The sequence below is a fragment of the Silurus aristotelis genome (genome assembly GCF_946808225.1).
Source record: "Silurus aristotelis genome assembly, chromosome: 17".
Classification (NCBI taxonomy): Eukaryota; Metazoa; Chordata; class Actinopteri; order Siluriformes; family Siluridae; genus Silurus; species Silurus aristotelis.
The window spans coordinates 10,305,465-10,319,503 of NC_139590.1; the positions used below are offsets into that span (position 1 = coordinate 10,305,465).

General features: G+C 37.4%; 1 protein-coding gene across 1 annotated transcript in view; it reads right to left on the bottom strand.

Moving 5' to 3' along the window:
• The window catches only part of ppp1r9ba (protein phosphatase 1, regulatory subunit 9Ba), a 44,578-nt gene that overhangs the window by 3,922 nt on the left and 26,617 nt on the right, over positions 1 to 14,039 (bottom strand). Inside the window, exons 3-10 of the mRNA XM_083566646.1 lie at positions 11,725 to 11,857; positions 11,176 to 11,296; positions 9,483 to 9,587; positions 6,560 to 6,695; positions 3,207 to 3,350; positions 2,912 to 2,965; positions 2,554 to 2,783; positions 1,705 to 1,801 (exon numbers count right to left, since the gene is read on the bottom strand). Of these exons, the coding sequence (XP_083422772.1) occupies positions 1,705 to 1,801; positions 2,554 to 2,783; positions 2,912 to 2,965; positions 3,207 to 3,350; positions 6,560 to 6,695; positions 9,483 to 9,587; positions 11,176 to 11,296; positions 11,725 to 11,857 (1,020 nt within the window). The remainder of the gene's footprint in view (positions 1 to 1,704; positions 1,802 to 2,553; positions 2,784 to 2,911; positions 2,966 to 3,206; positions 3,351 to 6,559; positions 6,696 to 9,482; positions 9,588 to 11,175; positions 11,297 to 11,724; positions 11,858 to 14,039) is intronic.

Consider the following 14,039-nt stretch of genomic DNA (forward strand, 5'->3'; position numbering starts at 1 on the left):
GTGGTATCAGCAAGCGTTTGTTTTCTATTGCGTTACCAGCAACACGTCAAGTACTGACACAATATAATAAATAGAGGTGGCAAAAATACACACATCCTTCACAGTAAGTACATATACTCATGTTTTCAAATGCTCTTCTAAAAGTTGAAGTACTGACTATACTTTTTCACTCAAGTTAAAGTAAACAAGTTTGGGCTCTGACATGTACTTAAGTAAAAAGTACTGAAGTACTGGACATCATATCATATTAATATTAGGGTTGCCAATCGATTAACATACTTAAACGTGATTAATCCCATGATTGTCTTGAGTTTACCCCCGATTAATTTGCTTCTTAATGCCCCGTTTTTCTGTTCTAAATGTACCCTAAATTAATACTGTTCACATTTTTCATACTCTAATCAACATGAGCACAGACTAATATCGATGCTTTATGCAAATGCATGTTTATTATTAGTGAAACCAAACTCGACAAAGAGCATGAAGACAAAATATTCTTGTAAATGTTATTAAAAGTAATTATGGTGTTTTCAATTCCTTAAATCATCAGGACACCAAGTGGACGCAAGTATTCACTGAGATTCAGGTTGTTTTATTTATGTGTCTGTGAGGAGAGATGCCAGAGAGCACACAATCTCTTCTTTATTTTACAAAAGCGCAGCATTTTGTTGTTATTGTGAGTGTATACAAAGAAAAGTAGACTCTTTACAGATCCAAATGATGTATTGCTCTTATTTGTATGATCTCAAAAGCCAGAGTAATTTACGCTCGTTTCAGCGTTATGAGGAAAAGAAATTCATATTTTTTACTTTTATTTTTTATCGTATACATTTTTTTCATTGATTATACATTTGCATAAAGCATCCATATTTGTCCATGATCATGTTGATTAAAATATAAAAAATGGTAAAAGTATTAATTTAAGGTAAATTTAGAACAGATAGAAATGTGTGAATAAATTGTGATTATTCGGGAGCTAACTCATGACAATCACAAGATTAATTGTGATTAAATATATGAACAGCCCTATTACAGCCGTAATATTGATATGATGTGAGGTCCAGTTACCAGCATGACATTAAAACAGGTAGTAGTAATGGCTACTTTTTACTTAAGTACATGACAGAGCCCAAAAGTCTTTATTTTAACTTAAAAAAGTGTAGTCAGTACTTCAACTTTTACCAGTCTTTTAAAACTTTAGTATCTGTAGTTTAACTTGAGTGAAGGATGTGTGTGTTTTTGCCACATCTGCACCAAACAGATTAAAACTAAAGTAATGAGTCTGTTTAGAAAGTACAGATATTTGTGTGAAAAATTTAATGAATAAAAGTTTTCTGAAAAAGAAATAGTGAATTAAAGTACTGATACCAGGAAAAATCTACTTAAGCACAGTAACGAGTATTTGTACTTCGTTACTTCCCACCTCTGATAATAATGCTGTTGAGTTTTAGCTCAAATGAATAGCAGCATTTTCTCTTCCACTGTTTCTCTTATATCAAAATAAACAGTTAAATGTACTCAGAATGTTTTGTATGGATCTGTCTTTTACTCCATGCACACTAATCTATTTGACTTGTTCATTAAACGGTAAAACAGTTTAGATGTTCAAAGTCTTTTAATTTATTTTTGCTTGGCTTCAGGCTCGAAATGAATGCAGTCACTTAGCAAATGAGACTTTGCTTTTTTCTTTTTCTTTCACTGCACCTTCTCCTGCAGACTGTCTGTCTCCTCCTTGTGGCCGACCTCTGATTCCTCCTGTGCACGTCTCTGTGCTGTCTCCCTCTTCAGATACTCAATTTCTCTGCAATACACACACACCAGTTAATGACCACACACAGAATGCACACAAAGTAAATCTGACACTCTGTAGTGCCTAATGTTAAACCACCGGAGCTAAAACACCCCATTACCAGCTTTTACACCACTGTGCACATTACCTTATTTATTTTACTGGAACTGGAAAATGGAAAATATTTGAACAATGAAAGATACTGCACTTTTTTGAAAGCAGTATATGTGAGAAAACTTCAGGCTGGAACGTAACGCTTAGGGTTTACAGGGGCCTCATGTCTTCCTTGTTAGAAACCTCTTAACTTCACCCCATATCTCTGACTGTTCAGGAAAAAAAAACTGAACTCGTAAAGCAAAGAGCGCAGCCGAAATATAATGTGTGACAAAAACAGATAAAAATTAAATGAAGACACTGAATTAGCCACACTGCTCTTGGACATGTATATTTAAAGACCTTTCTGAATGTCAACTTTTACCTTTTGGAATCAAGAAGATACATTTTTAACACTTTTTGCACACACTTTGTATAAAAATTCAGAGAAATTTAGAGAAAAAACTTCAGAGAAATGTGTTTAATAAATGCCTGTTAGCACACTAATTTCCTGACCAATTATTTGTTGTGAAGTTCATTAAAATAATTAATGATTTGCATTTTAGGCTTGGTCCATGTATTTTTTTGCCCAGCAGTATACAGCACCACTGGCACTTGGAATTACACATCCATTTGATCCAAAGCCATCCTTCCCCTCCCTGCCCACTCACTTCTGCTGGTACTCTTTGATGAGGCGTTTGGCTTTGCTGTACTTGCGCTCCAGTGTTTGGTACTGTGCCTGTGTCTCCTTAAGATGCTCGTCCACTGCCTGACACAAGCTCTGGGCCTCCATCCAGTAGCCCTCGAGCTTCTCCATGCGTTCTTTCGTCTCTCGCACGGTCTGCTCCAGCTGGGCCTTCTCCATCCTCCAACGCAGCTTTTCCTGCTCGGCATGAGCCAGCTGCAGAAGAGAGAAAGAGCAAAAAAGATGATGCTAAATCACTAAATCTCACTATGTCTATTAACCTTTTATCATCTGCAAGCTTATGTAAACTTAAAACAGCTGTGATGTTCCTTTTTTTTTTTTACCTTTCTTTTCAGCTGCTGGATCTCAGCCTGGGTCACAGCATGCTTGATCTGGAGCTGGAGAGAAAACAATGAAGCAAATGCATGTAAGAGATCACATGAGGAACTCTTGAAGTGAATTTTTGATATGCACAACACACAACAATCTTTTCAAAGGCACATCTTTTATTCAACAAAATGTTTCTTGACCTGAATTTCAATACTGGAAGGCAGCATATTTTAATCCATTCTCTCAACCTGAATCTCTTCGGCTGAGGTCAGAAGAGGAGGAAGACAAACGACCGCCAACTGCACTGACCTCTTTAAACTTATGGGTGAGTTTCTCTGGATCCATCTCCACTGGTGAGAGCATGTCCTCACTCTCAGCCAGGTCAAACACTTCGATGGCATTGGGAAACATGGGGCTCATCTCCTCATCCTCATCTGTGCCATATTCACCGCCCTGCACAGAAAAAGAGAGAGAGAGAGAGAGAGAGAGAGAGAGAGAGAGAGAGAGAGAGAGAGAGAGAGAGAGACAGAGACAGATAAACAGAACAAAATCATCATGATGTTTGTTCTCTCTAAATCTAGTAGGAAATGGCCGCTCTTTGTGTGTCCTAGAACAGTACTGAACCTTAGTTTAGCTTCTGGTTAATAGTCTTATCATTAAAGATAACAAATAATACATGGCAATCAGCAGCAAAGAAATTGCAAAATATGATAAACTGTACACTTTTGGCTTGATAATATTTCCTAGTATTTCCGATGCACATTTAATGCAATTATGTAAATTGTGGGTGGGTTATGCAGTTGAACATTAGTGACAATTCCATAATTGGCCACAAGGTGGCAGAGACTCTGCAGACAGACATCAATAGGACATTTTTCAAGCTGTACTTAAGGTCAGAATTTTCACTCATGATCTCACTGGACTGCAGCACAAATCTCTCACATGAAGCTCACATATCTCACAATTTATTATTTTTTAACAAACTGAGTTCTGAAGTAACAGCCTTAGAATGTTATTGCATTGTAATTGGGGTAAAAATAGCTGTTATACAAAATATGCATTGACACATAGTAATATGAATATTTTCCAAATATGGCTAGTTTTACATGAGAGAATTTCACCTCATCTAAAGCAAAGTGGGTGGTGAAACATAAGTGCAGATGTTTCCAGGCATGAGTACTTCCTGACAAAACTAAGGAATCTAATCATCCACACATGCTCTGGGATGTGAACACAAATCCAGAGCAGGCCGAGGTGAACCTGATCACAAAGACTACTCCACTGCCTGGCTTTCAATAGAAACAGTGGCATCTGCATTTATGTCAGTGAGAAAGCATTATGTAAGAGCACACCTGACTGCAAGAACGGTCCATCAATAACTACATTCTGAGGGATATTCAAGTAATGTTGAAATGCATAAACTCCTTTCTGCAAAGCCAAACACACATTTCAGAGTTCAGTGGTGCAAACGCCATTAGCACCTTCCTACAGGGAACAAAACGACAACATCAGCAGATGAGTCATGTTTCACCATATTCTTGACAGTTACAGCAATTTTGTACAAGCCCTCTGTTCCTCTAGTCCCGAAACCTGGCCTCCACCTTCAATGCTTCCTGAGCCTTTAAACAATACACCCCTGCTACAAATAGAGACAGCAGATGTACAATGACTGAGTCACAGCACTGTGTCACTGTAAAGAGGAGAAACTCATTCTTCCAGACCCCTAACCTAAATGTCGGTGCATTTAGATACCTTTAGAACAAAAAATACTGAGAGCAAAATTTATACTAAGTTCCTCTAAAACAGTATATATCTCTATATCTCTATCTTTTAGCTATATCTCTTTTTGCTCAAAACATCTATCAAATGTCACTGCAGACAATCAGAGGACATAATTGTCTCATAAAACATCCAACTGCAATGGTTACAACTACATGAGTATCTACTCAGAATAAAATACACAATGGTGACAATTAATCTTAGTTTATCAGAAATGGCATGTTATCGTTTCAATAAAAAACAACAAAAAAAACCCAGTAAAGACAAAATACAAAGATTATGCAGTCTGATTACGGCTCTAATCTGGTTACGCAGATCAAATTCCCATTCAAAATTCAAAGTAAAAATCTGTCCCTGGTAAGTCTATAAGATCTTCAACATTAAACCTGTTTATAAAGATTATCATGGATGAGGCAGGAGATGAGCGGAATGTTCTGGAAGTGCGAGACGGCAAACAATCTCAAATTATCTTAAAGACAGTGTGTGCAGCTTTCGCCTTCATGCCCACGTCCTGGCCAGCCTGGTCACAACACATCCTCCGCTGAATTATTTACCACTTTCTTTACACCCAAACGCGTCACACATGGAGGAGGAGCAGAGGAACGTTTGGCTGGAAAACCCAGTGTGATAGATGAAGGTGTGAGTGCTGTGTGTGTGTGGACACTGCTCCAATAATAATCACCGGCTTTCTGCAAATAATTAGGACACAATTATACTAATGATCCAGAAGAGCTTGTCAAATTGTCCTCAAATTATATAGCTTTATCTCATTAGTAGTAAGTTCTGATGTCAGCTTACTCTACAAAGGAATTAGCAATCAGTCGCGATATGTCCTTTAAAATGTAAATTTATCAGTATAGTCTTTATCAGTATAGTTTTCATCATATCATTTCAAACATTTCTACACTTACTCAGACCTAAAACGGCACATGATTTTTAAATACATGATTTAAGGGCCTACGGTGTATGTAGTCACGACAAAGTGAAATGAGTTAGCAGTGCGCCTGCTGTGTATGTTCTGTAAAATGTAGTTCTCTGGCTAATTAACCTTTACAATGTAGGAAGCATTAGTTGTACTCTTCTAGTTGTGCAGTCATTGTAGCTACAATTTTAACCATCCATTATGCAAAAATGCAGATGGAAATCTTAAAATGAACAAATCTGTCTGCCTGCAAAAACAAATATTATTGGAACACCTGTGTTTTCCAGCCATGTGTTTTTTTCCCAAACTGTTACCACAAAGGCCCATAATTGTACAGGATGTCTATGGATACAGCGCATTAAATTTTCCCTTCACTTTAACTAGGATCTTGGAGATTGGGCAGTGGGGCACCAATAATCCTCTCAGCGGTCCTGACCGTCCGCTGTAACCTCTTGATATCTGATTTGGTAGCTGAACCATAACTGTCTGGTTTGGTTCAGCTACCAAATCAGATATAAAAAGGCTACAGCGGATGGTCAGGACGCTGAGAGGATTATTGGAGCCCCACTGCCCAATCTCCAAGATCTTTACTTATCCAGAGTGGAGAAAAGGGCTAAGAAAATCACTTTGGACCCCACACACCCAGCCCAATTTTTCTTCTAACTGTTGCCTTTTGGTCAGCGCTACAGAAAACCGTCCACCAGAACAGCCAGGCACAAAAACAGTTTTTTCCCCACATGCTATACTCAATATTCATAACTACACATTGTCCATCAAAACTGACACATTTTTATACATAAAATACAAATGGTCCATTGTAAACTGAACACTTGTAAATAACATCTGTACATTTATTTATCATCATTTTTACTCTGTATATATATTGCATTATTTAACTCTCTGGTTTACTATTCTGTTATATTATGTCTGTACTTTTCTGCATTGATGTGTGAAACCCAACCTCTTCATCCTCCTCCATGTACTGGTTGTAGCGCTGCTCCATCATCTCCCTCTGCCAGCGTTCCTGCTCCAATGTCTGCTGGATCAGCTGTGCTACCTCACTCTGTTCACCCGGCTTCTCTCGGCCAATGATAAACCTGTGACAAACATTGTAATGTTTACTGGTTATATCTGTCTTTTTTTAAGACATCTTAAATCGCATTTAATCGCATGTTCAAGATTGCAAGCATTTACAGGGTGATATTAGTATATTAGTACAGTTGCACCTGTTTTTGTTTTTTTTAAGTTTCTTGATGCATGTTTTCTTGGCGTACACAATAAAGAACCAGATAGGTCAGATCTATGACGTTTATTTTGGAACCTGCAATGAAATTTTAGCCAGCTGGCTTTTTTTTTAAAAAGGCCAATTAAAGTACATTAAAATGAAGAAGAAAGACAGGAACATAAAGTGTGCACTTGCAACCCTGCAGTAGCTCATCAAGCTAAAGCATTGCTTCTGCATTTAGTGGTGATAAATCTAATCTAACGCACAGCTGTGCCAAATGGCATGTAGTTGCAGTTGGCCTCTCTCCAATCTCGCTATGCAATCCACTAATCATTGGATGAGTCTGGTCTGAGGTGCAAGAAAAAGATATAGTTAGTATAGCAGGAAAGCACATGAGAAATATGCACCAGAGCAGCTGAGCAGAGTGCTAGTGTTGGTGTGATATACTTTGTTTGGGGTTGAATGTACATGTCTGAGTGGGAATATGAAAAGGTTTTCCCTTCCTTTTTTTAAATAACCAAAGTGCTCAAAGTGAGTTTTGTATAAGACCTTCATTCCTGGAGATCTGATAATCACACCCATATGTGAACCTTCTTAAACTCATAAATCTGACATAAAATTGTACACATTTATATTATATATAAATGCAATTCTCTCTTTATGGTACAAGTAAATGCTAAAGCATGCATAATCAGTGAGTGAATAGAAGCAGAGATTCTACTGAAAAAAATGCAGATTTTAACTACAGAATGTCTCATGACCAATCACAACTCACTGGACATACTGAAGTGTTTGATTTGTAAATTCTACCAAACCTATTGATTTCTTATATGCCCCATCTTGTAAACTGGAGCATTCATGGCAAAAGCCCAAGCACTGCTATTTTAAATCTTGATAACAGCTTCAGTGTAGAAGAGCTTTCAGGAAGTACAGGGTCTGTCCGAAATAAAGTGACAGTTTAATCAAGCAAAACTGATAGCACAGAGCCAACTAAGCTCAGATTCTTTTGTATACATGTGAGTGATCAACATTCCTCAAATTGCCCAATTTCTAACAGTAGGAAAACAGTAGGCTAAAGTCACTGAGCACTTTTTTGTGCTCAGAGCACAATCTAATCTATTTAATGATTAGATTGCAAATTTTACCTGAAACAAAGAAAACTGGCTACATGGTATCTTATATGATTACATACCAAAGACAATCTACTAAAATCCATTCAAAAAATTCCTATGTTTCTTTTCTATTGAGTGGATAAAATGCCTCCTTTTTAGAATGGCGAAGGTTCAGATTTCAGCACACAAACATTATGCAGTAACAGCAAGCAGAAACAATCTTACAATAATACAGAAGGGAACTATGAAGAGGAAGATTGTTTTCAGCTAATAGTTAGTGACACAAGCAGTAAAGACTTTCTGACATACTGAAGTCAAGAGCTATCCTTTATTACAGCTCCTTAGTAATCCAGTCTATACGTTACATTCACCAGCCGCTGCTCATTCAAACTATTATGCAATCTTTTGTCAGCGGTATAATGCATAAATTCACCAAGATCAAGAGATCCAGGCAATGTTTTTCCAATCTTCAGCTGTCTAATGTTACGCTGTGCCCACGGTCGCCCCACATTCCTGTTCTGAGTGGAACATAATGTGATCTTTTACTAATGTAGCCTGTTCGCCTCAAAGGTTCTACATAACTGTGTATTCTGAGATACTTTTCTGCTCCTGCTCTTGTAATGAGTGGCTATGTAGTGACTCTTTTTTCATTTCTCTTTTTGTGTAGAGACTATTGTGTGTACAAATCCAGGAGATCAGCACTTTCTGAAAAAACTCAAACCAGCCTATATGGTAGCACTAGCAATGCCATAGTCAAAGTAAGTGAGATCACATTTTTCCTCCTTTATGTTTGATGTCACATTACCGGTAACTGAAACTCTTGAGCTGTATCTGCATCGTGTTATGCACCACACTGCCACCACATAATGTGAAGGTGTACAGATGTTAATGATAAAAAATTGGATGTTGAGTGTACAGTATACCTGCAAAAATGTTGAAGAATTGACTGACACATTCTCAGTGATACACTGCATTTACAGTACACACATTACTCATTTTATAAAGCAGCAAGCCTTTGGAACACTTTTCTAAATGATATTATTTTATGTACAAACTATAGCACATTTACACGCCTGACCAAACAGTGGCTATAAGCAAAGCAAACGGGTAAGCACTAAATGACTGTGATATGAACAAAGTAGACTGTGAGTGAGTGAGTTAATGAGTGAGTGAGTGAGTGAGTGAGTGAGTGAGTGAGTGAGTGAGTGCTAGATTCATTAAGTGGAGAGTGTTTTTATGATGTGAGTGAAGTAAGGTTTTTCTTGTATAACTTCTGTTAAATTATGAAGTGGAGAGTGTTTTAATGATTTTATTGATGTGAGTGAAATAATGTTTCCAAGTATGATACTGTATGTATTTCATGACCTTTTGCAAATGTAACATCTGTCTAGGGACTGCAGGTGGAAATTAGCATTTTTTTTTGCTATAACCTGGCACGACATCTCTTCTTTCTTAGAATAATGTTCTTTGTGCATTGTCCCTGATTAAGTACAAATAAACTCATTCATTCATTCATTCATTACAGGTGTAACAATGACATTGCTTACTTGACAGTGCCAGTGGTGTTTCTCAGGACAGATGCTGCAAAATTCTGCGTCACACCCACCAGACTTGTGCCGTCCACCTCAACTATCAGGTCATTCACCTGGATCCTGTTGGAAGGGAAAAGAAGACAAGCCATTTTCTTAGGAAAAGTGTATGTATTTATTAAGGATTTTTATCAATTACACTATTACTGTAAAGAAGCATTGGGAACAGTAGATTGAAAGATTCTCGGCTGAATCATCATTTTCAATCACTGCTTTAACTGTAAATACACACTGAATTGTTATATTTTAAGAGACTCTGTATGAAAGCTACAACATTTAGAGCTAACATTAAGAAAGGGGCCGGCCTTGAGTAATTCATGGCTATTAAAATGATGAATTGCCACTCTCTGCCTCCTCTATCATAAAGAGTGGATGCTTGTGTGCAGCTGACTTTATTACTTCTTCAAGCTTGTTCAGAAGGCCCAGTGAGGGAGTGATGGGAAATCTAATGCTCGCCCTTTGGTTTGAATAAAAGTTTGTGACATTATATACACTTCCTAGTTCCCATGTTACATTAATTAGAATAGCAGGTACACAAGTTTGTGCACTGTTAATGACCCAGGCTCATTATATCTTACTGCACTTCCAGTAACATGAAAAACATGTTGAAAATAGTCTCAACTAGGGCTATCAGCAACAGGTAGGACGAACCTTCTAGTTTTCTCTTCCACTGGAAAAACCTAACCATATTAAATAATCACATGAATTTCTATTATGGTACTGGGTAACAGAATCATATGCTAGCAAGTATATATATTTTTAAAATCTTTAATACTTAAAAGACGCAAACAAACTAACTGATTTAAGTCCATAAACAGACAATTCTCCTTATTTACTGGATTTTATTAACTTTTTGCAGTGCAATGAAAATAGTTTAAGATTGAGCCAATCCTTAAAATGGCTGACTAGACAATTGATGCCCTGACTAATGAACTACGGACCTAATTGAAGATTCTCCATGTGCTACTGCTACTGGACACAAGAAATTTAGTATGATGGGCTTCAAAATGCACAGTGGCTTTGACTGAATTTTGAACTGAAAAGTTGAAAAGAACTCCAAAAAATACTTATGTGTTATCTTTTTTTGTTAGAAACCAATCATGTTTTTGCTCAAAATGACGTGAATGTGTTTAGTCAACTTTTTTTTGCCAAGTTCTGATGATAAAGCCAGTTTAAAAATAACAGAATAACAAGTTTAACACAGTAAATTTCAGGCTTTATCAAGTTTTTTAATAGCCTTTGGCCATAGCAAACCCGATATAAATCTAATCAGTTCAGTTTGTAATTAGATAGCAGCTCTCAAACTCATGGCTGTGAAGCTCCCTCGGAACAACAAAAATGTAAATTTTAAAATATGATTTTCTGATGTTCTAAGATACAGGATAATGGAAATGCCCTTGGAAAGTTTCTACTTTTTTTTTTTTTTTTTTTTTTTATAGAATTACAGATTGTATAAAAAAAAAAAAAAAAAAAAAGTAAACAATTTCACTGTGTACAGATTTTTTCACGTTTAGTTTTTTTTTTATCAGCTCTTATACCAGCAGTTCTCTCTAAATGTAATTAACTTGAACCTCATATTTTGTGTATTTAAATAAAGCTTAAATAAAGGTATTACCAAACAGAATCAGGTCTGTCTTAGTATGTTTCTGACCTTCCATCACGGTGAGCCGCACCTCCCTCCGTCACAGTCTTGACGAAGATTCCGAGTTTCTCCAGTCCCATGTCTGCACCAGCACCCATTCCAATGATACTGATTCCCAACCCATCACCATCTGAAAAGCACAGAAAGATGCTAATGGTTTAGACAGTATTTATGCTATCAGTATTGATGAGTATGCTATCAGTAGATTTATAACAAAGTGTTTTCAGAAGTGAAGAGTAATTGCATCAAATAATACTCTGTTACAAAGTAGTAAGTTAACCAGATAAATTACATGAACTTCCACAAACATTTAATAGATCGGTTTGGTATGAGCTACAGCCTTTCAAAGCAACTGCTATCAATTAAAGAGACTGGCTTTCCATTAATTGTCCCAAATGATCAGTCAAAATTTAGCCAAAAGCCTTACTTACACGATTAACATAAAAGCTTTTGTAAATTACAGCATTTACTGATCTTAGATTTTAAAACTAATAGTGTAACCACCCAGCAGTGTTTCTGCATTAAACCTGATCTAAAAAGAGACATGAAATGTGTTACCTTTTTCCAGTTCTACAGGGAAAAGGTCCAGCCTCTCCACTCTCTTCTCCAGCTCATACTCAGCCGAGGCTGCCATTGGATCAACGTCATCGTTACGCCGGTCATAATCCTCATTGGAGTATGTGGTGAACACCTGGAGGTCAGCAGGATTGATTATGGAAGATATATTATATATAGTAGAACACCAAACCAGTATAAATAATCAAATGTGAATACACGTTTACTGTTTGGTTAAATACATGACGCATAATTTATGATGTAAAATGCATCCCTGAGGAAAATAAAATCCTGCCAATAATACAAAATACAATGTCTCTATGATTAAAGATATGGGGTGAAGAATTTAAGATTACTAGGCAAGTGAAAGCTTTAATATGCTGGCCAGTCCAAAATTAATCAGGCAAAAATAAATGGTAGCTAACATGGGCTACGTCCACCTTAATTCCGATTGGTAGAAAAAAATGAGGTGATATTTTCAAACGCTCTGTCTACAATTGGTTTTCACATTTTTTTAAAAACTATTCACTCTGAAATGCCTGAAAACATTCACACCCTCATTCTGTGCATGTATTCTGATGGTCAACTATTGGCAAATAGATGTGGTTTATTCTTTGCACATCACACAGTAAGCCTGTCATTTAAGTCTGCCATTTTTTTCTCTCTCCATGTATACAACAGCAAGGTGAGTAGGGGATTCGAAAGTAACACGTTATATTTACACCAATGTAAATCACATATTTTATATATATATATATATATATATATATATATATATATATATATATATATATACAGTGAGGAAAATAAGTATTTGAACACCCTGCTATTTTGCAAGTTCTCCCACTTAGAAATCATGGAGGGGTATGAAATTGTCATCGTAGGTGCATGTCCACTGTGAGAGACATAATCTAAAAAAAAAAATCCAGAACTCACAATGTATGATTTTTTAACTATTTATTTGTATGATACAGCTGCAAATTAGTATTTGAACACCTGAGAAAGTCAATGTTAATATTTGGTACAGGAGCCTTTGTTTGCAATTAGAGAGGTCAAACGTTGTTTGTTAACGTTTCCTGTAATTTTTCACCAGGTTTGCACACACTGCAGGAGGGATTTTGGCCCACTCCTCCACACAGATCTTCTCTAGATCAGTCAGGTTTCTGGCCTGTCGCTGAGAAACACAGAGTTTGAGCTCCCTCCAAAGATTCTCTATTGGGTTTAGGTCTGGAGACTGGCTAGGCCACGCCAGAACCTTGATATGCTTCTTACAGAGCCACTCCTTGGTTATCCTGGCTGTGTGCTTCGGGTCATTGTCATGTTGGAAGACCCAGCCTCGACCCATCTTTAATGCTCTGAGGGAAGGAGGTTGTTCCCCAAAATCTCGCAATACATGGCCCCGGTCATCCTCTCCTTAATACAGTGCAGTCGCCCTGTCCCATGTGCAGAAAAACACCCCCAAAGCATTATGCTTCCACCCCCATGCTTCACAGTAGGGATGGTGTTCTTGGGATGGTACTCATCATTCTTCTTCCTCCAAACACGTTTAGTGGAATTATGACCCAAAAGTTCTATTTTGGTCTCATCTGACCACATGACTTTCTCCCATGACTCCTCTGGATCATCCAAATGGTCATTGGCAAACTTAAGACGTGCCTGGACATGTGCTGGTTTAAGCAGGGGAACCTTCAGTGCCATGCATGATTTCAAACCATGACGTCTTAGTGTATTACCAACAGTAACCTTGGAAACCGTGGTCCCAGCTCTTTTCAGGTCATTGACCAGCTCCTCCCATGTAGTTCTGGGCTGATTTCTCACCTTCCTTAGGATCATTGAGACCCCACGAGGTGAGATCTTGCATGAAGCCCCAGTCCGAGGGAGATTGACAGTCATGTTTAGCTTCTTCCATTTTCTAATGATTGCTCCAACAGTGGACCTTTTTTCACCAAGCTGCTTGGCAATTTCCCCGTAGCCCTTTCCAGCCTTGTGGAGGTGTACAATTTTGTCTCTAGTGTTTTTGGACAGCTCTTTGGTCTTGGCCATGTTAGTAGTTGGATTCTTACTGATTGTATGGGGTGGACAGGTGTCTTTATGCAGCTAACGACCTCAAACAGGTGCATCTAATTTAGGATAATAAATGTAGTGGAGGTGGACATTTTAAAGGCAGACTAACAGGTCTTTCAGGGTCAGAATTCTAGCTGATTGACAGGTGTTCAAATACTTATTTTCAGCTGTATCATACAAATAAATAGTTTCAAAATCATATTTTGTGATTTCTGGATTTTTTTTTTAGATTATGTCTCTCACAGTGGACATGC